A 27,149-nucleotide genomic window follows, 5' to 3' on the forward strand; every position below is an offset into this window, starting at 1 on the left:
CAACATCCTCAATGCTTCTATGTAAGAAGAGGTCTGCTCCCTCACAGACCCTGATAGCACGCAGGTCTTGTGACTGGTGGTTTGTCCCTACCTGCTTAAATCCTGGGGTTCATGGGGATACCTCGTCACCTAGTTTTTTGTAGGTGTCATGGGTTTTGACTTCACTATTTCCATTTTTATTCTGAGACTCAGAAAAGCTAATGCTGTTGTTGCCACCACCTTCCTAAAAGTCTGCTGATAACTTAAAATTTTATTAACTCACTGAAAATCCACAACCACTTCATAAATTGGTACTATCAGTACCCCCAAGTCACAGATAAAAAGCTTCAACAATTTGTACAAAATTGTACAATAAGTTGTAAAACCACAATTCTAACCCAGATCTTTTAAATTCCAGAGCCTGTATCTTTTATTATGATATTTACAGGACAATTATTCATTACAAAGGAATGTATTTTATAGAATTCCTGAAAAGTTTGCTATAAGGTGAGAAACATCATTATCTTAACTCTTATACGATAAAACTTAACTCAAGGTTTGAGAAACTAGTACAAGTCCCCTAATTCAGCAGGTAGCAAAATGAAAGGTATAAAATCTTACCTGCACGAAATTTGCAATAAACTTGAATCCCTGACTCTCAAATCTCATGGATTTGAGATTATGTTCAATGGCAGAACATAATTTATTAAGTAGGTTAAATAAATTTAATTCTGGAAATTAAAGTAATGGTATCTGATAACCAGAATAGCTGGATGTGCATGTTCATGAATAGGAAAAGAGGCTTCCAAAGTAAGCATCCGCTAATAACCTACCTGGCCTGCCGTGTGTAGGTGGAGATACAAATAGAGGCTGTATAGCATTCTGTGAGGAAACTGAAGTAGTACTAACAGCTTGATTAGCTGCTGCACCATTAGATAAGACTGGAGCTGGAACGTTATTGGCACAGGAAGCTGCAACTGCTGCAATATTTCCCATCACCTGTAAATGTGGAAGAAAGTTCAAAACTCTAAGTTTGGTTTCTCAAACAGTAGATTATCTGAACCTAAACTTCAGAAAACAGTAATTAGACAACTAAAACACTGAAAATCAATCTTTATGTAAACCTTATATAGGAAGGTTATTTCTTTCAGAAGATCTTAGGTCACTTGAGAGCTTTGATTTTTTAATTCATTTATTCCTTAAAAGGTAATACACTAATATGATTTGAAAATCAAGTATTAAATCGTATACAACGGAAAGTTTTCCTCCAAGCCCTGTCCTCCGTCTGCCTAGTTGCCTGCTCCCCAGTTAACCTCTGGGCTTCCTGCATATTATTCCAAAGATTTGTAACATATATATATTTTTTGAGACAGTGTCTCACTCCCATCGCCCAGGCTGGAGTGCAGTAGCATGATTTCATTCACTGTAGCCTCAACTTTCCAGGCTCAAGTGATTCTCCCACCTCAGCCTCCCGAGTAGCTTAGGACTACAGTCACGCACCACCACACGCAGCTAATTTTTTATATTTTTAGTAGAGATGGTTTTGTCATGTTGCTAAGGCTGGTGTTTAACCCCTGGGCTCCAACAATCTGCCTGCCTTAGCATCCCAAAGTGCTGGGATTACAGGCATGAGCCACTGCATCTGGCCTACACTTTTTTCTTTTTTAAAGAGAAAAGGTGCCTTGCATTTTTTATAACATTGTAAGACTGTATTTTTTTTTCTGCTTAGGCCACAGCTCCTTAACAGAATAAACTATTTTTCCACAGCACCCAGTACAGGGCTGTGCACAGAAAGATATTCAATAAATGGTAACAGAAGCCTCTTGAACATACTGTCCTCACTGGGAGTCTCCATTTTCTTACCACCCAACCACAGTGTGGCTGCTACCCACACTGGTTCTCTGAAACTGTATTCAAAGTCACTAGTGGTCTCTATGGCAACAGATCTTAATAGACTTTTGTTAAGCCTTATGTTGCTTGACCTCTTGGCAGCAACTGACACCTGGCTGCTCCTTGAAACATTCTCTTCCTAGGGCTTCCATAATATTCCTCTCTCCTGCTTTTCCTCCCTCCTTGGATGTTCCTTCTCTGCCCATTTTCTAAAATTTGATAATTCATGGGCTCTGTTCCAGATACTCTTCTCAACCTCTTCCTTTGCCCAGGATGATCTTGTTTACTCCTATGGTTTCAGCTACCTTTTTATAATGCTGACTCTCGATTCTACAGGAAAGCTTTAAAATTAAGTTTCAGTTAATGAGACAGAATTGACAGGTAATTTAGATTAACTCACTCTTTATATAAAAAAGGTTCACAGTAAACTATGAGTAATCTAAAGCCAGCACATAGAACAGTGTCTGGAACACAGTAGATGCTCAATAATTTGTTGAATTAATTTACTAATCACTGTGTCAGACACCAGAAGGTACAATAATACCTAAAGGAACGAAAGCAGTTGCTTTGAAGTATGATGAAGGTAAATGAAAAGAGAAAATTCATTTTTCTCTGTTCAGGCCATTGTAACTGCTTAATAACACTATGAAGATTACCTTCTGGGGGTAGTTGTACGAGGTAACTGTGTCCTGAGGAGACATAGAACATGATTTTCTGTCCTGAAGAGACTTTAATGAATACAAAAATATAGTTACATAAAAAAAAAACCACATCAATAACTTTGTTCCAACTATATGAAAGTGTTCAGTCCTGAAATAATTCAAATTTGGAAGTGACTCCTAAGACAAAGCTCTAAAAGTTGTCACTCTAAAACGTGATGTAGGTGACTGTTTTGTTACGTATCTACAGAAATCCTCAGCACATCTAACTCAAGTCCTGATGTAGATACTAAAATGTAACTGATGATTGAAATCTAAACACCTTTTCAGTGATCTTTACCTTAAAAGCTTCAAGTACCATAGGACCAACAATAGTTTTGCTTAAAAAAAAAAAAAAAAAAAAAAAGGCATTCTATCTGACTATGTAGCTTGGTACAAGGGTAAACTGGTTATTCAGCTGCATTTTATCTAAGTGGGATTTAACAGATACTGTAAGATTCAAATATCATTCTCCTCTGGCTTAAGACCCTGTCTTTCTAAAAGTAAAAATGATTTTGAATGGCTTGGACACATGAATGATAGACTGTCATGGCAGCAAGAACTCTAGCAGCAGAGATTGGTTACATTAGTAAGAGCACAGACAGAACAGGGAAAGGAAATCACAGGAAACAATGAGAAGTACCTTACTGTGAAAAGGTGAGCCCCACTTAACATGGACAATTCCAAAGTCTGTGTTCAAGTATAGCCAAAGCCCCTGCCAAAAAGCAAACATTTGCCCTGGCTCAGAAGTTCCCAAGTGAATACCAAATGCTTCTACAGAAACATTTATTTGAGTGTTAGACATGGAAATAAGAAGTATAAATAAATGTTCATGAGTTCTTAGAAGGCTGTGCCTGGAAATCTTTATTCAAAGAGCCCTGCGTTGGACAAAAACAAAGATAAATAGATGGGACTTAATTAAGCAAAAAAGCTTCTGCACAGCAAAAAGAAATAACCAGCAGAGTAAACAGACAGACAACCCACAGAGTGGCAGAAAATCTTCGCAATCTAGCAATCTATACATTCGACAAAGGACTAATATCAAGAATCTACAAGAAACTCAAATCAGCAAGAAAAACACAATCCCATCAAAAAGTGAGCTAAGGACATAAATAGACAATTCTCAAAAGATACACAAATGGTCAACAAACATATGAAAAAGTGTTCAACATCACTAATTATCACGGAAATGCAAATAAGAACCATTATGTGATACCGCCTCACTCCTGCAAGAATGGCCATAATAAAAAATATCAAAAAATAGATGTTGGCATGGATGTGGTGAAAAGGGAACGTTTTTATACTGTTGGTGGGCATGTAAACTAGCACAACCGTGTACACTATTTTCCACTATGGAAAACAGTGTAGAGATTCCTTAAAGAACTAAAAGCAGAACTACCATTTGATCCAGCAATCCCACTCCTGGGTATGTACCCAGAGGAAAATAAGTCATTACGCAAAAAAGATACTAGTACATATATGTTTATAGCAGCACAATTTTAATTGCAAGAATATGGAACCAGCCCAAATGTCCATCAACCAACAAGTGAATAACGAAAATGTGGTGTATATATACCATGGAATACTACTCAGCCATACAAAGAAACAAAATAATGGCATTTGAACCAACTAAATGGAATTAAAGACCATTATTCTAAGTGAAGTAACTCAGGAATGGAAAACCAAACACTATATGTTCTCACTCATAAATGGAAGGTAAGCTATGAGGACACAAAGGCATAAGAATGATACAATGGACTTTGGGGACTTGGGGGAAATGGTGGGAAGTGGGTGAGGGATAAAAGACTATACATTGGGTACAGTGGTACACTGCTCAAGTGATGGGTGCGCTGAAATCTCAGAATTCACCACTAAAGAATTTAGTCATTGTAACCAACCACCACCTGTTCTCCAAAAAACCTATTGAAATTAAAAATTAAAAACGAGGTTTTTTTTTTAAATGTATGCTGATAATTCTGAAGACATTTATCCTTTATTTTAGCAACAACAGAAATTTGCTATGGATTTGGTGATGGGGGCAGGGGGCTTGGAACATATGAAGAAATTGAAAGCTACTGGAGTTGTTTAAATTCAGAACAAAAAGGAACATGTGACAAGTGAAATTGAAGGAACAGAAAAAAAAGTATTATCATCCCTCATGGTAAGATTCTTACTTGCCTTTTCACTTGGATGGCTACTTCAAAAGGTGATATCAAAAGCACACGATATGAGAATAGTAATGGTGGCAGGAAATGGGGAAAAAAACTTTCTCTGGAAGGAGCAAAGTAAAGGAAGGAGAAAAAACAGAAAGAGAATTACGTATCAGAGTTTTCTTCTCCTTCCTAAGGTATATTGTCTAAACAGTAAAAACAAAAAATTAGTACACGAAGCTGCCACAGTTAAAATTAGTCATAATTAGAGAATTTAAGGTAGTTATTCAAGTTCTTCATAAATATTCCAGTTCTCCTGAATAGACGGTAGGATTGCCCTTCCCAGCTCCATCCAAAGTCAAGAATGACCATGTTACTTGGTCAATAAAATATGAACAGAACCGTTAGGAGTCAGTGTTCAACTTCTGTATCTTTTGCCCTGCTGTGATGATCATGATGGCATGTGCCCATCAGCCTGGGTCCCTGAGTGACTATGAAGAACAGTCACAGTCTGGCAGCCTGCTGCCAACTCGCATTGAACTATATAACATTAGCATGAACAACTTTTCCTGAGTTAAGTCACTGAGACTTTGGGGGTTGTTACTGTAGCATAACCTAGCTTGACTAAAACAGAAATTGGTAACTAGAAGTAGGGTACAGCTATAACAAAATCCTAATTAAGAAGGAGATTATGAACATGCAGCTCTCAGGGTAAGCAATTTAGAAGACTGGATGTTAGTATTGTGCTTTGATTACTGTTGGCATGGTTTAAAGCAAGTTATTTTAAGACAGGTGTGTGTAGGATAGAATTAGTAGTTTGCAGGCAGGAATGAAAGGGAATAGATTCCTTGAATACAGGGACTCACAGGGTTGAAGGAATAACTGTTTCAGCCCTAAACTATAAAATGTAGTATTGACGAATGGTTTCAATGACGACAAACAGTGAAAACTTGACCTCACAGCAAGAATCAACTCTTTGGTTAAAACCTGAGTGCATTAAGATGTCTCAAAGTTGAGTTCAACTAAGGATGTAACACCTAGTAAGTCCTTGCACTTCAACAAAATGGCTTGTAGAAAAATGTCCAAAAGGCATGGCTCTTCCATCAATGCCTGATGAACTCAAGCCACTTGCAATCAAATAGACAGAAATAAGGATAAAACCACAAAGAATTATAGCAAATCTTAGTAGGATATCTATAGAAAAAATTGTAGTATGGCTATTGGTACATGAAACCAAAAGAAATCAAACAGAAGCAGAATAAATTAATCTTACAGTCAAAGAAATCACGAGTCAGAACTAAAACCATTCAACTGAGATAAAACCACCCTTGCGCCTCCAATCTTCTATAAGTAGCAAGCTTAGAAAGTTGCTCTGTTGCCAAGGAAAGATTATTCTCCAATGCCTACTCCAAATATTGCCAGGAAGGATGGGCCTTGGGAGTAACCAAGAGCCCCAGAAAATAAACAAGAGATCCTCCAGGGAAGAGTCTCATGAGTACGTTGGGTGCCCTTACAACGTCTGCCCATGAAGTTCTCAGAATTGCTACAGGCCAGTAACTGTTTTTTTATTCCCCATTTTCTCCCTTTCTGAATAGAAATTTCAGTCCCTGCTTCAGCACTGTAAACTGGGGAGGGAGGGGGGAAAAATAAAAAACCTCCATATTTTTGGTTTTAGGTCTCAAGATCACAAGAAGCTACATCTGGACCCAATATAACAAGTACTACACATAGCTCAGAAACTCTAGGCTTTGAGTTTGATTACACTGAATGGGACCTTTTAGGATGCCTCCTTTGACATAGAAACAAGTATTCTGCCTATGAGAGGGAAGGCAAGTTGAATGATACAGTTCTTAGTTCTGCTAAAATGTTTCTTTTTGCCTTCCAGGCACAAAGAAGTTAGACTCTTCAGTGGGACCTGCTCTGGCCAGCGAAATGGAAAAGAAGGTGACATGTATCACCTCTGGTGGAAGTTGTAAGAGCCAGTGCACCAGTTACCAAATTTTATTTCCTGCCTTGGTAATCGTGGATGAATTTCCATCAGCCTGAGTACCTGAGCAAGCCCTTCTATAGACCTCTACTAGACATGTAGCATAAAGGAGAAGCAAACTTTTGTTATATTGAGATGTATGATCCATTATAATAAAAAAACATAAAACCTTCTAAAAGATCATTACTGCCTATGTTAGAATATCTCTAGAATATCTCTAAATATATTAGTTCCAGAAAACGAGTTAATTTCTGTCTCAATTTCTTCATCCTCAAAATGAGAATGATACTAAGCCTCACAGGGTTGTTCTGATTTAAATACATTTATATGTATAGCTCTTAACAGTGCCCCAGTACATAGTAGGTGCTATAACTCTTTGCTATTATTAAATACCTACCAAGTTTGCTGTAGATGCAGTTGTGCTATAAACACCTGAAGTTTCATAGTCTGGCTCTAGAGAATATAGCCAAAGTAAAAAATGAGCATTATTTTATAGCTTGAAATTCTATAAACAATGATGAATGCCAGATCACTTCTAGATCTTACTGACCTGCACGATAAAGATATTCTTCATGATATCCCCCTGGGGAAAAAAGACAAGACAGAAGAAATGTGTTTATATAGGCCTTTTTAGCTCAGCAGAGCCAAATGGCCAGCACTTGCTTTTTCCACCAGTTTTATGGTTATATGTTCAAAACTAAAATGCATACATCCTGGAAAGTGATATGAGCTTTCACACTAGTCAACAGATATTGAAGCCAGAGATTAGCTGTACGCTGTACAAATTTCTCCTCCGAAAATCCACTTAGCTCTTAGAGGTCAGGCAGAGGTGAAAACTCAGTTGTGTCCAACTTTTCCAGTGAGGCTACAGTGTGGTGATTAAGCACATAGGCTCTGAAGTGAGGACTGCCTAGATTTGAATTCTGATTAACTACACTACTTTAGGTAACTTACTTAATCTCTGTGCCTCAATTCTTCACTGTAAAATGGAGTAACAGTACCTAGCTCATAGGCCTTTTGAGGATGGTTAATGGAAGTAAAAGTAACTTAGCATAGTGCTTTACATATACTAAATACTCAATGGTGACTATAAAGTATGAGTATAATCTACTGTTTCCTTAGGTGGACATTAAGGGAATATGTTATGCCTCATCTGTTTTTCAATCTGTTTCATGTAAGTAATACATGTAAAATCAGTGTGTCCTCAAAGGATGGCTCAGTAGACTGAACTACTTTTAAGATTTCTGTACCATCGAAATGCAGAGAAAGTCAATATTCAACCAGATGGTTTTCCACCAAATATAATCTGGCAGTTCTAAACTAAATTTGATTATTAAACACACCACTTATCAAACACACATGCATGAAACTCCTCCAGATTTAAGGTGGGAGCAAAGATTTGGTTATCTCAAATATGCCACACCACCCATAGAGCTAAAAGACAAAAGGGTCATCTAAATAAGAGAGCAGACAGTAAATGTCCTTAAGCACACGCATGCACACATGTACAAAGTTTTCACAGATCATTCTTGTACTAGATTTTTTCACTCATTAAATTCCTAAAAATATCTACTTTTTTTCTATACTAGCAGAAAAAAAAAGTACCACAAGAAAATAAGAAACTTATTCATAAGTTAAGTCATTGGGAATGCCTGACACCTCCTTAAGCCATTCAATGCTCCACAATTGTTTCAATAGGCATTTACAGTATCTTTTAAAAGGAACAAGGTAAAAACAAACACATTCCATGGTAGGAGTCAATATAAAAACTGTTAAGGGTATGTGTGTATATATGATTCCAATTATATAAAATGTCCAGCAGAGGCAAATCCATAGAGACAGAAAACAGACTGACGGTTATGGGGGTTGGGGCAAATCGGGAATGGCTCCTAATGGGCACAGGATTTCACTACTGTGGTGATAAAAATGTCCTAATATTAATTGTGCTGATGGTATGCAACTCTAAATAAAAAACCCACTGAATTGTATTCTTTAAATAGCTTCATTGTATGATATGTAAATTATATCTCAATAAAACAGTTATAAAAAATTATATCTCTGCCATTTACCAAGGATATGACTGTGGCCATGTCATTTACCCTCTGAATCTCAATTTCCTCATATGTAAAATAGGGACAGCACATTCCTCAGAAGAACACATGAAGGACTATATTATGAATATAATGACTTAGTAGAGTGGATATCACACAGGGTTCAATAAAGAGTAATGTTTATAGATCAAATAGACTTATTTCGGCAAAGAAGTTACTTCATAGCAGTCTTAAAAAATAACAGCCAGTTACACGAAAAGCCTAACATATACAAATGATGAGGACAACTATATAGTTGTGTATTTGTATAGTTGTATATTGTAGTTGTATAGCTGTATAGTTATATATTGTATAGTATAGTAATAGTGCCTTACTAATAACGAACAGATGTTTTCCATACTGGTATCTGACACCAAGTCAAAAACTCACTAAAGACCTATGCAGAGAGCTGAAAACAAGTTATAACAATGTAGCAGCCTACTGAAATAGAAGTCTATTCTTCTGAGAAATACCAGGACATATTCAAAAACCCAGCAAGCATTAAGAACTTATATAAATCTTTCAAAACTAAGCTAGTGGAACAGAGAGAGACCCCAAAACCAAATTGGTCTACTTCACCGTCCTGATGTGCCAATGCCACAAGAATCTTTTAAAAAATATTTAACTGTAATTGACTCACCATTTTCACTCTGGCCATTGCCCTCCTCTAAATTCAAAGTCTGTTTGCCTGAGCTATGTCCCCGCCTTCCAACACAGTATCCTGAAGTAGCAGGAACCATTGTAGAGGGACCTCCATGATTCTGTATCAAAGAGACACATATACTGCAATTCTCACTATATAGTCAGGAAAAAAAAGCTACAGGGACGTTTTAAAAGGCAGTTTAAAAACTAGCCTAACAATGTGAACTTCTGTTGTAAGAGAATTCTGTAATTGTTTTCCATGCAGTTTAGAATACAAAAAATATGAAGTCACAATCAAGAAAACAGAAAATATTAACACATACTCTATAGGCAAGATTAAGCCTACCTCTATTCCCTTTTCTAGGAACAGCTGGGAGAAAATGTCTCTTTTCTCATTTTCAATTTTCAGAAAAGGCTTTGTTTGGTTATTTGTACAAAATCTAAAATTTATCCACATTGCCTTTACTTCAAAAAAATAAATGAAAAAAGTAAACAGCTTTTTGAGTAAAGCACTGATCCACTCACAGGTAAAGCTGGATAAGCAGTCTCATCCCCTTCTTCAACTTCATAAAAAGTAATAGTTTCTTCTAAGCCCCTGGGCATCTGTCCATTCCCTGGGGCAAATCCATACTGGGACTCCTTGTTCATACAACTCATCTGGCGGTGACTACGTCTAAATGAACTTAAGTGGTTCAAAGAATAAAAAAGTAAAAATGATGAAATATAACTTGTCCCTAACTTCTAAATAACAGTTCAAATATCTCAAAGTTGACACTTTTTAAAACACTAATGTTCAGCAATGAACTCAGACTTACCCATTTTCTCTGACTTTCAACACAATACTCACCGAGATCTATAAGAGAAGTTATCATAGCTCTGGCAGCACCTTTTACCTGGGCCTGGGTAAAAATCAACTTTAGGGCCCGGCATGTTGTGCCTGTTTATAAACCGAGATGAATTCCTAAGAATAAAGAGAAAGAAAAATAAAACTCTCTATTCACCAATATCTAAGTAGTCAGTCTCTGTAGTTAAATAGAACTAATCTGTCTTTCTAAAAACATTCAAATAGAAAGAGCTCTGCTCTCTGCAATATTGGCATTAGGCCTATCTATTATTAATGAAATACAGTCTGTATGTCACACAGACCCTCATCTTGATGGCATTCTATCTTCTTGGATCTCTTCAACTGCTTCATATTTCCCTAGACCATGAAAATACAAATCTGTCAATGTCTTACCTGGGCATCCCATATCCCCGACCTTGTCTCGGAGATGGATGTTGAGGATGAAAATGTTCATTAGACATAACATTGCCAGCTGTCTGTGAGTAGTGCATTGGAGGATCATGCCCATAATGCATACTGTGTTGTAGCCTGGGTGGGAGGAGGGGTTCTCCCTTGCCATAAGCCATAGTCATGTAAACTTCTTTTCCTCGAATTTTCTTGAACATCTTCTTCTGTTGCTTTATGTCCATCTCTGATATAACTTTCAGGCAAACAAAGAAGTAGCAAATAAGCTCATAATCAAAGCAAAAGGCCCAGTGTACTGTCACCACCACACTGCCTTAAACTTTCCAATGCTTCCCCTAGGAACAAACCAAATAAACATAGGGAGGGAATTTTTGTGTTTTTGAAGGATATACTAAATCTTTTATTTGGAAGGACAAAACCAGCAGGTAATTTCTGTATCAACAGGTATATCTCGGCACTATCCCTAGTATGGGCAGGTTAGTATAGGTCATCAAAACACTGAGTCATCCATGGCCAGGCACGGTGGCTCACGCCTGTAATCCCAGCACTTTGGAAAGCTGAGGTGGGTGGATCACCTGAGGTCAGGAGTTCAAGGACAGCCTAGTCAACATGGTGAAACCCCGTCTCTACTGAAAATGCAAAAATTAGCCAGGCGTGGTAGTGTGTGCCTGTAATCGCAGCTACTCAGAAGTCTGAGGCAGGAGAATTGCTTGAGCCCGGAAGGTGGAGATTGCAATGAGCCAAGATTGCGCAACTGCACTCCAGCCTGGGCGACAGAGTGAGATTGTCTCAAGAAAAACAAAACAAACAAACAAAAAGCCCCCAAAACACTGAGTCATCCAATCACATACATTACCATTCTCTAATAAATTATGCCTGTTAATATCCCCGGCTGCTTCTATGAGGTGTTTTCCTAGTTCTCTAAGAAATATTTTTCCCCCTCAGGTTAAGATCCATGTCAGCTTAAGTTTTTAAAATTAATTTTTATAGGGGTAGAACAGTATGTATTTATGGGGTACATGAAGTATTTTGATACAAGCATACAATGTATAATGATTAAATCAAGGTAACTGGAATATCTATCACCTCAAACATTTACCATTTCTTTATGTTGGGAACATTCCAAATCCAGTCCTCTAGTTGTTTTGAAATATGCAATTTGTTAACTATAGTCACCCTATAATGCTACCAAATACTACATCTTGATCCTACTACCTAGTTTTGTACCCATTAACTAATCCCTCTTTATCCCCCACCCCCACTACCCTTCTGAGCCTCTGGTAACCATCATTCTACTCCTCATCTCCACAATATCATTTTTTTCTTTTTAGCCCTCAAATATGAGTGCTCAAGTTTATACAAAGTCCCTTAAGAACCATGGTTCTCAACCAGGGACAATTTTGCCTCTCCCTCCTCTAGGAAATATTTGGCAATGTCTGAAAACATTTTTGTTTCTAGTGGATAGAAGCCAGGGATGCTATGAAGCACCCTACAATGCACAGGACAGCCTCTCGACAATGAAGTAGTATCCATTCCATTATCAGTAGTGCTAAAGTTGAGAAACCCTACCCTACAACAAGACATATGACATATCTTTAAAAAACAGTACAATGTAGGTAAGTAAAAGCAGGTACATGAAGGGGAAAATAAAATAACAACCTTTAGCATACAAACCTATTTCTGGGACATATCCCCCAGGCATTTTCTGATAACCTCTTCCTTTCCGACTGGGCATAGCATTCCAGGCAGGAACAGGCATCACTTGGGTAACTGGTTTTAAGTTAGCCAGTGGAACAACATGCCTTAACAGTTAAAGGTATCACCATGAAGATACTGCAACACAGACTTAACTCTCATTCAATACACGTAGCCCACCCCTTATATTTCAAGTGTATTCTATTAAAACCTGGTTGACACCAGTTTCCTTGTTTGTTATTAATTTAGAAAACCTAAGAGTAGTTTGTGCAATTTCACTGCTGTTTCTAGTACCGATCACATTTCAGAAGAAAGACTGGTAGACCATATTAATTCACAAATATTTGCTGCACCTCCTTGGAGGATTAAATCTCCCCACCCCATTAACATGAGGCTTGGGAATGTAAACCACTCTGCTTAATAAAGTATGAGACATTTTAAGATTCAGACAAGTGGTTTGTTCTCATTTTATTCCCCATAATCATGGATGCACGTGTTAAAACAGGATCTCTGTTGAACCAGATCCCATTTGCTGACCCACTACGGACATGCTAAATGAAGGAGAAAGGACCTTACTGTTTTAAGCTGCTGAAATGTTTTGGTTGTTAGGGCAGCATAGCCTCATTTAATGGTTCTCAAAGTGGACCAGCAGCATTACCATCACCTGGAAACTTGTTCAAAATTAAAATTCTTGGACCCCACCTCAGACTTACTGAATCAGAAACTTTAATGACTGGGCTCACTAATCTTGTGTTTTCACAAGCCCTCCAGGTAATTCTGGTGCATGGTAAAGTTTGAGAAAGACTAGATTAGTTTATCTTCATACTGGCAGAGGCTCAGTAATCCAACTTTGCAATTACTGTGAACAGTTTTGTATTAGAATTCCGTTGTACTTAATATTTCTAATAACTAGGTTAGTGTCTAAGATTTGAAAACTTTTATACATATCTAATACCTATATTGAGATTTCATACTTCAGCACATGCTTTTATAATTCAAGGTAAGTCATCCTAGGCCAACACTAGATACAATTCTGGTTCTCTTACTAGCATCCTGGTAATTCTCAATTTAATATTACAAAATGGAACCAAGAACCAAAGATTTCAGTAATTCAACAAATTATCATATTCCTACTTTTCTGCCAATTCTTCAATGAAGACTGTTACTGAATTGTTCTCATTTCCAACTTCCTGGATATGAGCATTATAATATCTTCCATCTGATTCCAAGCAAACCTGAAAAGAGAATACATCTAGTCTCAAAACTAGTGACAGACACGGCTACCGCCAAACAAAATACCACTTTTCCCCAAATGGAGTTCAGTGTCTACTTTTTAAAGTAATTCACATCAACACTGCCAGTCTGGATCAAAGGAGGCAGCACATACTGAAAGAACCTTACATCTAATCACTAAATTTGTAATTAAAATTTAACACAGACATTAAATAAACATTTTTTTTTTTTTTTGGCTGGGTGTGGTGGCTCATGCCTGTAATCCCAACATTGAGAGGCCAAGGTGGGAGGATTGCTTGAGGCCAGGAATGAGACCAGCCTGGGCAACACAGTAAGACCCTCTTTCTATAAAAGAAAATAAAAATAGGCCAGGTACGGTGGCTCATGCCTGTAATCCCAGCCCTTTGGGAGGCCAAGATGGGTGGATCACGAGGTCAGGAGAACAAGACCATCCTGGCTAACATGGTGGAACCCCATCTCTACTAAAAATACAAAAAATTTGTCAGGCGTGATGGCAGGCGCCTGTAGTCCCAGCTACTTGGGAGGCTGAGGCATGAATCTGGGAGGCGGAGCTTGCAGTGAGCCAAGATCATGCCACTGCATTCCAGAGCCTGGGAGACAGAGCAAGACTCCGTCTCAAAAAAAAAAAAAAAAAAAGAAAAGAAAAATTAAAAAACTTAGCCAGGCATGGTGGTATGTGCCTGTACTCCCAGCCACTAGAGAGGCTGAGGAAGGAGGATCACTTGAGCCCAGGAGTTCGAGGCTGCAGTGAGCCATGATCATACCACTACACTCCAGCCTAGGCAACAGAGCTAGACCCGATCTCTTTAAAAATAAAAATAAAAAAAGTTTCTAGTACTTTGTAAATAAGTCTTGCTCAACTCATATTATGACTACAAGCACATTCTTAAACAAACTACTGATTCTTGAAGAAGGAACTAACCTGACACTTGTCTCCCAAATAGTACTGTCTCCCAGCATACTCCATGTAATCAGATTTTTGAAGTTCTATTAAAAGAAAATGAAGATTCAAGCTCAACTAAACTGGTTCCTTTCCTATATCATTTAATTTCCTCATTTACTTTTACCATGTTACCGTAGTGCCGTTGACAATGCTACCACTATAAGTGAAAATAGGGGTAAAGTGCCAAAGGGCCATCCTATCATTCTGGATGACTTATTTCTGCAGTTAATTTAAAGAGATCTGCCAGAATAATTTTGTGCTTTAAAAAACAAATACGTGGAAATTGGGAGTTTCTAATCAGAGATAGTCAAACACTAATGAGGTACAATTTGAAAGCAACACTATTCAGCTTCTTCAAATCAACCTATATATTTTTTAACAACTTACTGTGTTTCCCAAGGTCTTAACCTCATTCTAGATTGTTAACTACAGCTAAGTTTGCCAGGGTTCAAGCAGTTGAATGTGAAATACTAAAGGCTTATCTTGAAGGCAAAACTTTAAGGCCTAGGTTGATCACTTTAGTTATAAGGAGAGAAACAATGACCTGTTTTCAAAGGTTGGTAAACTTTTTCTGTAAAGAGCCAGATAATAAGTATTTTCAGTTTCTTGGGCCATACATTCTGAGAGTCTTGAGTAGACTCTCAGAACTACTCAAACTCTGCTGTAAAATGTTATGAATGCTGAAATTTGAATTATATAATTTTCATGTGTCACAATATATTATTCTTTTAACTTTTTCTGCCATTTAAGAATTAAAGACCATTCTTAGCTCATAGACCACATAAAAACTGCTGGTGTGTCAGATTTGACCCACAGGCCTAACCTACTCATTTATCAAGGAAGGTGGTCTTAACACCTGGATTTTAAGATGAGCTTGTTTTCAGTCACTAAGTTTCTTAAAGCTATCTAAAAATTATCTCCACACAGTCTTTGCAAAGTTGAAGTCCCAGGCAAACATCAGACTCTAAAAAATCCCTCCCACATCTGAAGCTATGTTCCCTCCTGTGGATTTAAATCATATATAAAGATAAAAAGCATCAGGCTGTTTTTTATAACAGTATTTCTTATAAGAGGTGTTCACCATAATTTGCAAAATTATACTCCTGAAGTTGTCAGGATTCAAAAGTATTCTGTTGATATTTCATTACCTTTTCTGCTGTCCAACCAAACATCAAACTCTACATTACGATAGATTTCCGGATCCAGGGCTTTGAGCACCTTATAGGGGAAGGGCATCTTTGATGGATTTTCTGGAGACTAAAACAAAAATAATCATGCTAGAAACTCACAATCCTTAGTCTTCCTTCTATGAAGAAGGAAAAATTAAGTTGCTTCCTTCTTAAAAAAAGTTGTTCTTTATTAAAACAAGAAATAAATCGCACAATAAACTTTGCCATATATTTTAAAAATCAGGAGACTAAAGTAGCAAAATGCAAATAATCTAAAAGGTTTTAGACGGCAGAAGGGAAATAATGTCTAAATGAGGCAATGACTCAGGACACATCCCATATAAACCAATGCAACACAAACCAGGATTAAAAATTCAGAGCTATTCAGGAAGTGTTATGATATAGACATGGAGGTGCAAGTATTTCTGTACTCTACAATACCTGGAAATATCTGAAGCTTACTTCATTTTGGTCAAATCCTGTTAAAATTTCCAAAGGAACTACCATTTTTCTTCTGCTTTCCTAGAATTTCACTATATTCAATACTATTCCAAAATTACAAGCACCTCAGGTACACACAGAGATTGCTATAATAGTATTTGACTTATTTAGCTAGCCTCAAACTGAAGGCCTATTTGATTTTAGTCCTATATGGATGGTGAAATGTCTCCTGTTTCTCTAACTTTAAACCATGATTATCACCTAGTTTGAAGAAAATAAAGATAGGCATTGTATTCCTTAATGGAAAAAACCTTAGTGTCACAAGACTGATTACAAACTAAATATTGGGTTTGTAATATTTAACTTAAAAGCATATTGCTCCGGGAATTTCTGAAGTGTTGTTTGTTCTGAAAAATCTAAAATTCTGTAAAAATAAGAATTCAAAGAACATTAAGCATGCATTTTAAGTTTAAAGATAGGTAAGACTTTCACAAAGGAAAATGACCAACTCCTCCCTCAACCCATATAACTAGAATATACTATCTGACTTTAACTAGTTTGTCATGAGTATGAAAATTCTTTGCCTTAGAAAATATCAAACCTTTGTTTCTTCTGTTCCTTTATTGTAGCTCTCTGGTATATTTTCAGCATTGTAGCAGGCACCCCACTCTTCCATCCTATTTCAAAATATTTAGAGCAAAGAGCTTTTTATAAATGCAGAATTTACTTATCTTAAGCCTAACGACTACACCACCACCTAGTGGTAAATTAGCTCAGTTCTAAAACTAAGGCAAATGCTTTTTCATTCCAACATTTGCATTTACGCTTCCTTTTTATAAGTATGTGCTACAATATACTTAGCAGATTACCTCCTGTATTTTACAACTCCTGTGAGAACACACTCTTAGGGTGATCCCTATGATCCCTGCCTCATTCATTTTACTGGTCTCTCTCTCTCTCCTCTGCCACCTATAAGGAAGCAAGCAGCCATGTTCACCACCACAATGTAGCAGAGGTGAGGTAATTACTTCCGGCCAACTGACAGCAAAAACTTGAAGCTCTCAGTCCTATAGTTCAAAGGAACTGAATGCTGCCAAGAACCATGAGTGGGGAAGTGGATCTTTCTCCAGTCAAAGCTCCAGCTAAGAACTCAGTCCTGACCAACAACCTCATTATAGTCTTATGAGACACTCAGCAGAAGATCCAGCTAAGCCATGCCCAGATTCCTAATCCACATAAATTGTGAGAAAAGTATGCTGTTTTAAGCTGCCAACTTTATAGTAACAGTGTTACACAGCAAAACATAACTAATACACCTTGCCTTCCGACTACTGTAGTTTCCGTAAGCCTAAAGTCCTTAAGACAAGTGATCAGTGACGAATGGAGCAACCTTTACCCTAATACATGGTTGCCACTCCTGGCAGTCCCAAATGAGCTTGGTGCTACTTTAGAATAAGTATTTTCTCAAAGTATGATCCACAGCCTACCTACATCAGAATGCTTAGGCACACTTGTTTAAAAAACAGATTCGTGGTCCCATCCTGACCTCAAATTTTGTGACAGTAGGCGCAGGAACCTACCTTTCTAACAAGCACTGTAATTCTTATACAACTAAAGTTTGAGAACCATGTAATTAGATAGTTCTGAACTTTCTTCTAGCAATACAAAACGAACCTGAACAAAACCCCCAAAGTCTGGGCATCTCACAATACATCTCTTTGGTAAAACTCTCCCCCCATTAAAAATATATATCCTAACATATGTGTATGTGTGAATATGTAACCTAACTCATAAGCTTGCCAGGCCCCTTCCACTTTCAAATGACTATGCACATAAGTATGAAACATAATTATTATAATATCCCCTTTCCCTTTATTACCTATTCTGATTTGAATTCTTATAATCAGTATGGGCATCCTCGCTTCCAGTCACAGCATTATTTCTGTTCTTCTTAGAACCACTTCGAAACAATTTAATCGCAGTTTTCAACTCTTCTTCATCCACAACAAACACATCTTTATAGAGAATTTCATACAATACAGCTGAAGAAAAAATGGCCGAAATTCCAATTGTCAAAATAAGATTTATATTAACTACGTGAAAATAGTCATAAACCTGCGTGTGAATGGGTACCAACAAGGTTTTAAAGGCGCTATTCATGGTAGGTCCCTGAATGAAAACAAGTCATCTGAAATCACACCCAAAATTTATAAAGCCTTCACATACCCTGACAAACAGCTGCACTTGACTGAAATTGTTTTGAGTACACAGAATCGTAGTGACCACTATTTGAATAGCAGAGTAGAATCTAAAGAAAAACACACAGAACAATTAAGTGAATGTTACACATCTTAAAACCATGAAATTAAGATGATAATTAACTTGAAATTGAGTCAGTAGTCAGTAACTGATAACTATTTGAATTTCTTTTTTTTAAAAGTGATTTTTAAAATCTAAATATAAGGAAACGCAACCTGTACCTCATAAAGATTTTCTTGGCAGTGACTTTTAAATGCCAAGATTAAAATTACTACTAAGGTTACACTGTGAGCCTTAATCACATTAATATGCCAAACAAGTCCTGATTTACAAATTTGCTTTAAAAAAAAAAAAAAAAGGAACACTTAGAAATTGAGTTATTGAACATAACAGAAAGCCTAACAGATGCCAAAAGACCCAGCTAACTTCTAAGAATGACTGGAAAAATTAGGTCAAATACCCAAATACTCCAAACTCAGACTAAGGGAGGAAAGGGATTTTATTCAATTATTTAAAAAGTTATCAATTTTGAAAATCTTGTTGATTCTGGGGAGCCGAGCGCATGGCACGAGCGTCACGCCAAACAGCCCGCTCGCCTTCTCCTCGGTGTCGGCCGCCGCCACCTCCCAGAACCTCCTCGTGCCCTCGTGTGCCAGGCCCACGGTGGCCGAGATCCACAGTTCACAGCATGTCTGCCTTGGCCCCTGCTGCGGAGGGAGAGGGAACCCCCACCCAGCCCGCATCCGAGAAAGAACCCGAAATGCCCGGTCCCAGAGAGGAGAGCGAGGAGGAAGAGGACGAGGACAACCAGGAGGAGGAGGAAAAAGAAAAGAGTCTCATCGTGGAAGGCAAGAGGGAAAGAAGAAAGTAGAGAGGTTGACAATGCAAGTCTCTTCCTTACAGAGAGAGCCATTTACAATTGCACAAGGAAAGGGGCAGAAACTTTGTGAAATTGAGAGGATACATTTTTTTCTATGTAAGAAGAAAACCGATGAAGTTAGAAATCTACACAAACTGCTTTACAACAGGCCAGGCACTGTGTCCTCATTAAAGAAGAATGTGGGTCAGTTCAGTGGCTTTCCGTTTGAAAAAGGAAGTGTCCAATATAAAAACAAGGAAGAAATGTTGAAAAAATTTAGAAATGCCATGCTAAAGAACATCTGTGAGGTTCTTGATTTGGAGAGATCAGGTGTAAATAGTGAACTAGTGAAGAGGATCTTGAATTTCTTAATGCATCCAAAGCCTTCTGGCAAACCATAGCCAAAATCTAAAAAAAACTTCTAGCAAAGGCAGTAAAAAGGAACGGAACAGTTCTGGAATGGCAAGGAAGGCTAAGCGAACCAAATGTCCTGAAATTCTGTCAGATGAATCTAATAGTGATGAAGATGAAAAGAAAAACAAGGAAGAGTCTTCAGATGATGAAGATAAAGAAAGTGAAGAGGAGCCACCAAAAAAGATAGCCAAGAGAAAAACCTAAACAGAAAGCTACTTCTAAAAGTAAAAAATCTGTGAAAAGTGCCAATGTTAAGAAAGCAGATAGCAGCACCACCAAGAAGAATCAAAACAGTTCCAAAAAAGAAAGCGAGTCTGAGGATAGTTCAGATGATGAACCTTTAATTAAAAAGTTGAAGAAACCCCCTACAGATGAAGAATTAAAGGAAACAATAAAGAAATTACCGGCCAGTGCTAACTTGGAAGAAGTCACAATGAAACAGATTTGCAAAAAGGTCTATGAAAATTATCCTATTTATGATTTAACTGAAAGAAAATATTTCATAAAAACAACTGTAAAAGAGCTAATTTCTTGAGATAGAGGACAGAGAAGATGACTCGTTCCCATAGATTTGAAGATCTGACTTATACCATTATACCAGCAAAGAGAATGTATTTCCTTTTCTAAATCCTTGTTAAGCAACGTTAGTACTGCTGACCTTTTTATCTTGAGTGTTATGTGAATTTGAGTTTGCTATTTTAAATTGCATTTCTATGCCATTTTTAGTTTAAAATCTTACATAGCATTAACTGTTCCTTGCTTTTATAGTTGTATTTTGTACATTTTGGGTTTCTTTATATAAGGTCATAGATTCTTGAACTGTTGTGGTTTTTAGTGCACTTAATATTAGCTTGCTTAAGGCACACTTTTAATCAAGTAGAACAAAAACTATTATGACTGGGATTTATACACACAGAGATTGCAGTATTTAGTATATGAAATATTTTGAATACACATCTCTGTCAGTGTGAAAATTCAGTGGCAGTGTGTCCATCATATTAAAAATATACAAGCTACAGTTGTCCAGATGACTGAATTGGAACTTTTCTCCTGCATGTGTATATATGTCAGATTGTCAGCATGACAAAAGTGACAGATGTTATTTTTGTATTTTTAAAAAACAATTTGTTGTATACAAAGTTTTTAAATTTCTTTTGTGCAGACCACTTTTTAAACTCACATAGGTAGGTATCTTTACAGGTGTAGACTATGGAATGTCAGTGTTCAGCCAGATAGTATGATGGAGCAGTGAAAGTCAATTCAGTGATGGAACATGAAGGAACAGACAGTTATCCTGCTTTGTCTCGAAAGTGTCATCAATTTGTAATTTTAGTATTAACTCTGTAGAAGTGTCTGTAAGTACGTTTTATATTAAGGACAGACCAAAAATCAACATATCAAAGCTTCAAAAACTTTGGGAAAGGGTAGGATTAAGTACAAGCACATTTGGCTTATAGTAAATGAACCGATTTTTATTAACTGCTTTTGTCCATATAAAATGCTGATATTTACCGGAAACCTAGCCACCTTCATGATTACGATTAAAGTACCAGATTATAATGCCAGAATATAATGTGCAAGCAATCGTGGATATCTCTGACAAAGTGTATCTCAAAAATAATATACTTTTACATTAAAGAAATTTGATGTTTCTCTGGAGTTGGGGCTCTGGCTTTTAAAGTTCGGCTAATCAGTGTTGATTCTAGATGATCAACATAATGGACCACTCCTGAATGAGACTAATTTTGTCTTTCAAATTTACTGTCTTAAATCAGTTTATTAAATCTGAATTTTAAAACATGCTGCTTATGACAGAATGACACATTTGATGTACCAATTAAGGGTTGAAAAATATCTTTGCATCATGGAACAGAAATATATATGTTGAATGTTAACAGGTATTTTCACAGGTTTGACTTGTTTGATAGTTACTCAGACACTAGGGAAAGGTAAATAGAAGTGAACAAAATAAACAACTAAATAAGACCTAATAATTCGTCTTCGATTTTAAATATTTAATTCATTCTTATAAACCTTGTCAATAAAATTAATCTAAATTTTAAAAAAAGTTATCCATTTAACTGAATAGCAATATATCAATACACTATATAGCACCAATACTGCTAGAGAGACTTCCTCAATGAATTAAGGCACATCTCAGGCTACAAAAATGACAGTTTAACATCTGAGCTGATTCCTTGAATCCCTAGAGGTTTTTTTTTTCCCCAAAACAACTCAAAGGCCATGCTTGTTAAGCAAAATTTTGTCAGTCAAAATGTTGCATGTGATGAAATTTGTTTACATAACTGTTCCAAAACCTTTCTGAATTTTTGTTAAAAAAATCTGTCTTTGCCAGGTGGGGTGCTGTGTGCCTCTAGTCTCAGCTACTACGGCAGGAGGGTCACTTGAGCCCAGGGGTTTGAAGCTGTAGTGTGCTATGATCTCACCTGTGAATAGCCACTGCACTCCAGCCTAGGCAACATAGTGAGATCCCCATCTCTTAAAAAAAAATCTGTCTTATATAAGGGATATAATCCCTAGTGATTAAGGTTCTTCCATTTTGAAGGTATCAGCAACCTGAGTTACTCAAAATGATTCTGCAATCTGTAGAAAGATGTTGCCACCAAGCCTCCTTGGCAGAAAAAAAAATTATCCTAAGCATTCTTTTTTTCTATCTTCCTACTCTTCCCTGGGCTAACTTCTCCCAATAATCCAGTTATTTGATCCCAGGTCTATTATTCTTCACTCATCTTTTTGGAAATCACAATTCTATTTCAGTAATAATCCATTTCAAAGTACTGAAGTCAAATGTCAAGCTAAAGTAACTCACAGTAAAGTTTAAGTTATAAGTTTCTCCTACCACAAGGGGTATCTGCATTTAAGAGTTTATTAACCCATAAGAACAGTGAGCAGATTGTGAGCAGAGAAACCCTTTGTACTTTGGGCTACAAGAACTGGGAACTCTAAAAAGTATTAATAACTAGAGGTAGCTGTTAAGGAATAAAGGAATTCAGTTAACCAGACTGATGAACAAGCAGTTCTTATAGAAAGAAGACAGACAACTATATAATTTCTCTATTAAAGTAGCAAGAATTTCCATTTTGACTGGAAGAGGCAAAACAAGGCATGATGGCTTTTATGTTTCTCATGGTATCCCAACATGAAATAATAATTCATACATACTTGTGGGTGATTTGTTTGGGAGTGGGCAGATGGGATGTAATTAATGGCAGTAAACTAGTGAAAAAATGGGGTAGACCTATATTACTAAGAAGGATATTTAAAAAGAACAAGTAACAATGTTAAATATGAGCCCATTTACATTTAAAAGACAAATACAAAGAAAATGATACAGAAAGATACTCACCAATACTTAATAGTTTGTTACTTTGAAGTACATGAGAACCAATACTTGTTACTTCGAAGTGCATAAAATTGAAGAGGATGAGTGGGGACTTTCTTACTCTACGTTTCCAGACTTAATTTTATTTTGTTTTTAATATAAGTATGTACTTCTACTTAGATAGAGCAAATGAGCTGAGTGAAGATGGCTCGATTTCAGCTGAATACACTTAAGAAACTGAAGATAACTATGTAGAATGCAGAATTAAGTCAACACAGAAGGTGAAAGATACCGAAGTGAATATTAGACATTTATTTCTATGAAAGTTTGTTCTAAAATATTTTTAGAAGGTTCGTTAATAATGGTCACGCCTATAATAAAGTCATTTTTATTTATTTATTTTTGAGATGGAGTCTTGCTCTGTCGCCCAGGCTGGAGTGCAGTGGTGAAATCTCGGCTCACACAACCTCCGCCTCCTGGGCTCAAGCGATTCTTCTACCTCAGCCTCCCGAGTAGCTGGAATTACAGGCATGCACCACCACACCCAGCTAATTTGGGTATTTTTAGTAGATACGGGGTTTCACCATATTGGCCGGGCTGGTCTCAAACTCCTGACCTCAAGTGATCCACCTGCCTCGACCTCCCAAAGTGCTGGGATTACAGGCATGAGCCACCACACCCGGCCTCATTTTTAAAAACTCGGTCCTGATGCCAATCTTAGGAGGGTGAACTGAGATAAAGCAACAAAGTTTTAGGGAAAGTAAAGCATCACAGAATAAAAGCACCTGGCTTTTCAATATAAACACACACCCCCACTCTATAAATTCCCAAATCAGACATATATATGCACTATCCTGTACATGCAAATACCCAAGTGCTGGTAAGCATTAGCTCTGTATACATGTATGGATATTTGTAGGTTGTACACACTCAAAAGGTCTGACATTTTTGTATTCTCATGGTTCCCAATGAGTAATGTTCCCCCTAAATTAGCTAAATAATCTCTCTGTAAGATACACAAGACATTTAAAATGGAACTGTATAACTGCAGGAACTAAGTGGTGGGTACATGAATGTTTACTACATGAGTCTTCAAACTTCTCTCTGTATGAAAAATTTCAGAATACAATGTTGGGGAAAAACTGAACTGGAAGTTTAAAGATCCCTGGTAAAGATCCAAATTTCATCTCAAGCAATGCTATGTACAACTGCTTAGATACAAAAGCTAACACTCCTCTTCCTCAAACAATTCAGATTATGTCACACCTTTGCCTAAAAACTTTGCATTAGTGTTTCAGGTCAGGTGTGCTGGTGTCTGAAATTTACTTTAAAATACATCAAAAAAGAAAGATGGACAGATGAATGGATCGAGGAATAGATATGTTATAAGAATACTAAGATGTTAACAGCAGATTCTAGGTGGTGGGTAAGTATATGGATGCTCACTGTAAAATTCTGTTAACTTTTCTGTATGTTTGAACATCATAAAAAAATGTTGGGAAAAAGTTTCAAATGACTATTCTGTACAATGAAAAGACAAATTATTTGGCATGGCTTGCTCTACCTCTTACTATGTAACTGTAGCCTATCTTTCCAGCATCACCCTCCTCACATCCAACTACTTAAGTGCCAAAGGGTCTCTTGCTTCTATGCCTCTGTATATAGTGTTTCCTCTGAATACACTGCTCTTCATATTTGACGGACTCTTTTATATTCCACTTAAATGTCACTACCACCATGAAGCTTTCTAAACTCCCTCAAGCAGAAAGAAGGGGTTTTTCCTTTGTGCTTTTAGCACAGTTTTTATTATTATAAAACTTACCACTTTGCTGTAATTAACCCTTTGCAGTTCTGTCTTCATTGCCCCTTAAGCTCTTGGAGGGCAAGGATTTCACTGTATTCATTTTGGTGTCCCCAAAGCTCAGAAAAGAGATAATTAATGTACCTCATTCGTACTTATCTTCTAAGTTATCTCCTACTCAGTCTTCTCTATTCCTAATGCTACTTCTCCTTAGTTGAGATATTCCCCCTCAATTACCATAACAGCATCCTAACAGTTCTCCTGGTCTCTAGTCTTGTCTTGCCATCATTAAAATTTTGTCTAAATTGTGTTCCATGTTGTGAAATAAGACATATAAAACTCAAACACTATGTAGTCTATATTTCACTAATAAAATAATCAGGATAAAGGTTTTTCTTTTATAAACTTTTTGGAGGAGAAACTGTATGCTGAAAAACAATTTATCTGCTGAGTATTCTCAACTAACAATCAAGTACTTTACCAGGCAGTAGTAGACACTGTCACTTCCCTCAAGAAACTTTCAGATAATGAAAGAAATACATATGAAGACAAACACAATATAATAAATACTACAATTACTTGGGAGCTGCTAGGGGAGAACAAAGTGAGAAAATGACTCCAGGGGCATTGGGAAAGTTTCAAACACAAAGACACAAAGTATGAAAGGCAGAATACCTGGAAGCATGGCATAATAAGGATGGAAGAAAATAAAGCTGCTTTGGGACCTTTCAGGATGCTGAATGCCTAGCTTCAAAGTTTGAACCTTATCCTTTTTAGTCACTGAGAAGCCATTTAGGGTTTGGGGTGGCTTTTTTCCTATCACAGAGAAATGACAATCAGATCTGTTTAGAGGGCTAACAACACTGAGATTAACTGACTAGAGAGGAAAATGCTAGTAACAGAGAAACCCGTCATTCAGACTATGCTTTTCGTTAATTAGGTTAAAAAAATGATTTAATATCCAGGCAAGCCAGAAGCATCATTCAACTTCTTTTATATAAGTCAACATTCACTCATCTTCTTACCTTGTCTTCATAGCCATTATCTGTGACATAAGTTGGAGGTTTTCCAGGAAAGCGATAAAGAATGAAATCCCGACTACATGGGGAAAACAAAGGTTAAGTGGGAAGACATAATTTGGTATATGTAAGAGATGGTTATAGGAACAACTATTTCTGCTTTTAAATTGCCTACCTTATTCATATAAAGCAATATAAATATCCGGTTTAATGTTTGGCTTTAAAATAATCCAAAAGGGCTAAATGACGTTAATTCAAAGTAGATGGCTAATTGCCCCTAAAGTCCTATGGATTTTTTTTTTTTAATGTATCTTAATTTGGGAGGAGAAGGGGTAAAGACAATGAATTATTAATTGTATGTATGGCTGTGAGTTGGGGTTGGTGCTCTCCTTTATTTTTTGACAAAAGGCTAGAAAATAGGCATTTCAGCTTTTGCAGACTATATGGTTTATTCAACTTTGCTTTGGTAGCATGAAAGCAGCACAGACAATGCATAAGTGAATGAGCATGACTGTGTTCCAACAAAGCTTTATAGACACTGAAATCTGAATTTTATATAATTTTTCCATCCCATGAAACATTCTTCTTTTGACTTTTCAACCATTTAAAATATTTTAACACTCTCTCTTAGCTTTCTTCATTCTAGATATCAACACATCAAATCTCAAATTTCCCCAATCCCGAAGAGACCGTTAATTGAGATCTTATACACACATGCATGCAAACACCCACTCTCAAAGAAAAGAGGATATAACTTACTTATAAATTAGAGAAAGAGCTCTTATTTCCAGCTGGCCAGCACTTTCCTAAACATAAATAGTGTATAGAGTTTTAAAAAAACATTCTGTAGCTAGGAGGTAGTTTTTTCAAGTTCAACAAATTTTTAGCTGCTTAGCACTATTTTAGATGAAGAATTTGTAGAACACACTATAACCTGTTTTAAGGCTTGGAATACTGTGATAGCTACTTATTAACATAAACTTATCCTGAAAAAAGGATCTAAAGCCCTACTTAGCCATTAAGTAATAAGGACAGTTAATAGGAGAGATTTTAAAAACACAATAAAGATGGAACTAGTATAATAAAAAGGCAGTAGGGATTTAGTAAATGTGTTTTTTAAGTCCAGAACCATGGAATTAACTTTATCATATAAAAATTATTTCTAAATAAAGTATGAATTTATGAATTTTACTCCCACATAAAAGGAAGAAAACTACAAATCAGGGGAATTGTTTAATAACAAAATAATGACCTCTTGGTAAAATTC

The 27,149-nt window shown here is 36.7% G+C and overlaps 1 protein-coding gene and 1 pseudogene across 13 annotated transcripts in view; one reads left to right on the forward strand and one right to left on the reverse strand.

The window, feature by feature from the left end:
• The window catches only part of LOC105490480 (ALG13 UDP-N-acetylglucosaminyltransferase subunit), an 82,604-nt gene that overhangs the window by 24,813 nt on the left and 30,642 nt on the right, over window positions 1-27,149 (reverse strand). For 11 of the 13 annotated variants that reach the window (XM_071088333.1, XM_071088332.1, XM_071088334.1 and 8 more), the window contains 17 exons: window positions 26,642-26,688; window positions 25,889-25,961; window positions 18,414-18,495; window positions 18,067-18,229; window positions 16,789-16,864; window positions 15,726-15,834; window positions 14,557-14,621; window positions 13,515-13,615; window positions 12,360-12,487; window positions 10,674-10,920; window positions 10,284-10,397; window positions 9,962-10,118; window positions 9,435-9,555; window positions 7,255-7,287; window positions 7,102-7,157; window positions 2,526-2,597; window positions 813-978 (listed from right to left, as the gene is read on the reverse strand). In XM_071088333.1, coding sequence (XP_070944434.1) covers window positions 813-978; window positions 2,526-2,597; window positions 7,102-7,157; window positions 7,255-7,287; window positions 9,435-9,555; window positions 9,962-10,118; window positions 10,284-10,397; window positions 10,674-10,920; window positions 12,360-12,487; window positions 13,515-13,615; window positions 14,557-14,621; window positions 15,726-15,834; window positions 16,789-16,864; window positions 18,067-18,229; window positions 18,414-18,495; window positions 25,889-25,961; window positions 26,642-26,688 — 1,810 coding nt within the window. The remainder of the gene's footprint in view (window positions 1-812; window positions 979-2,525; window positions 2,598-7,101; window positions 7,158-7,254; window positions 7,288-9,434; window positions 9,556-9,961; window positions 10,119-10,283; window positions 10,398-10,673; window positions 10,921-12,359; window positions 12,488-13,514; window positions 13,616-14,556; window positions 14,622-15,725; window positions 15,835-16,788; window positions 16,865-18,066; window positions 18,230-18,413; window positions 18,496-25,888; window positions 25,962-26,641; window positions 26,689-27,149) is intronic. The other 2 variants (XM_011756168.3, XM_011756169.3) reach the window with 2 other exon arrangements.
• Window positions 19,135-20,365, forward strand: LOC105490479 (protein DEK pseudogene; annotated as a pseudogene).

The sequence above is a fragment of the Macaca nemestrina genome, chromosome X, assembly GCF_043159975.1.
Source record: "Macaca nemestrina isolate mMacNem1 chromosome X, mMacNem.hap1, whole genome shotgun sequence".
Lineage (NCBI taxonomy): Eukaryota > Metazoa > Chordata > Mammalia > Primates > Cercopithecidae > Macaca > Macaca nemestrina.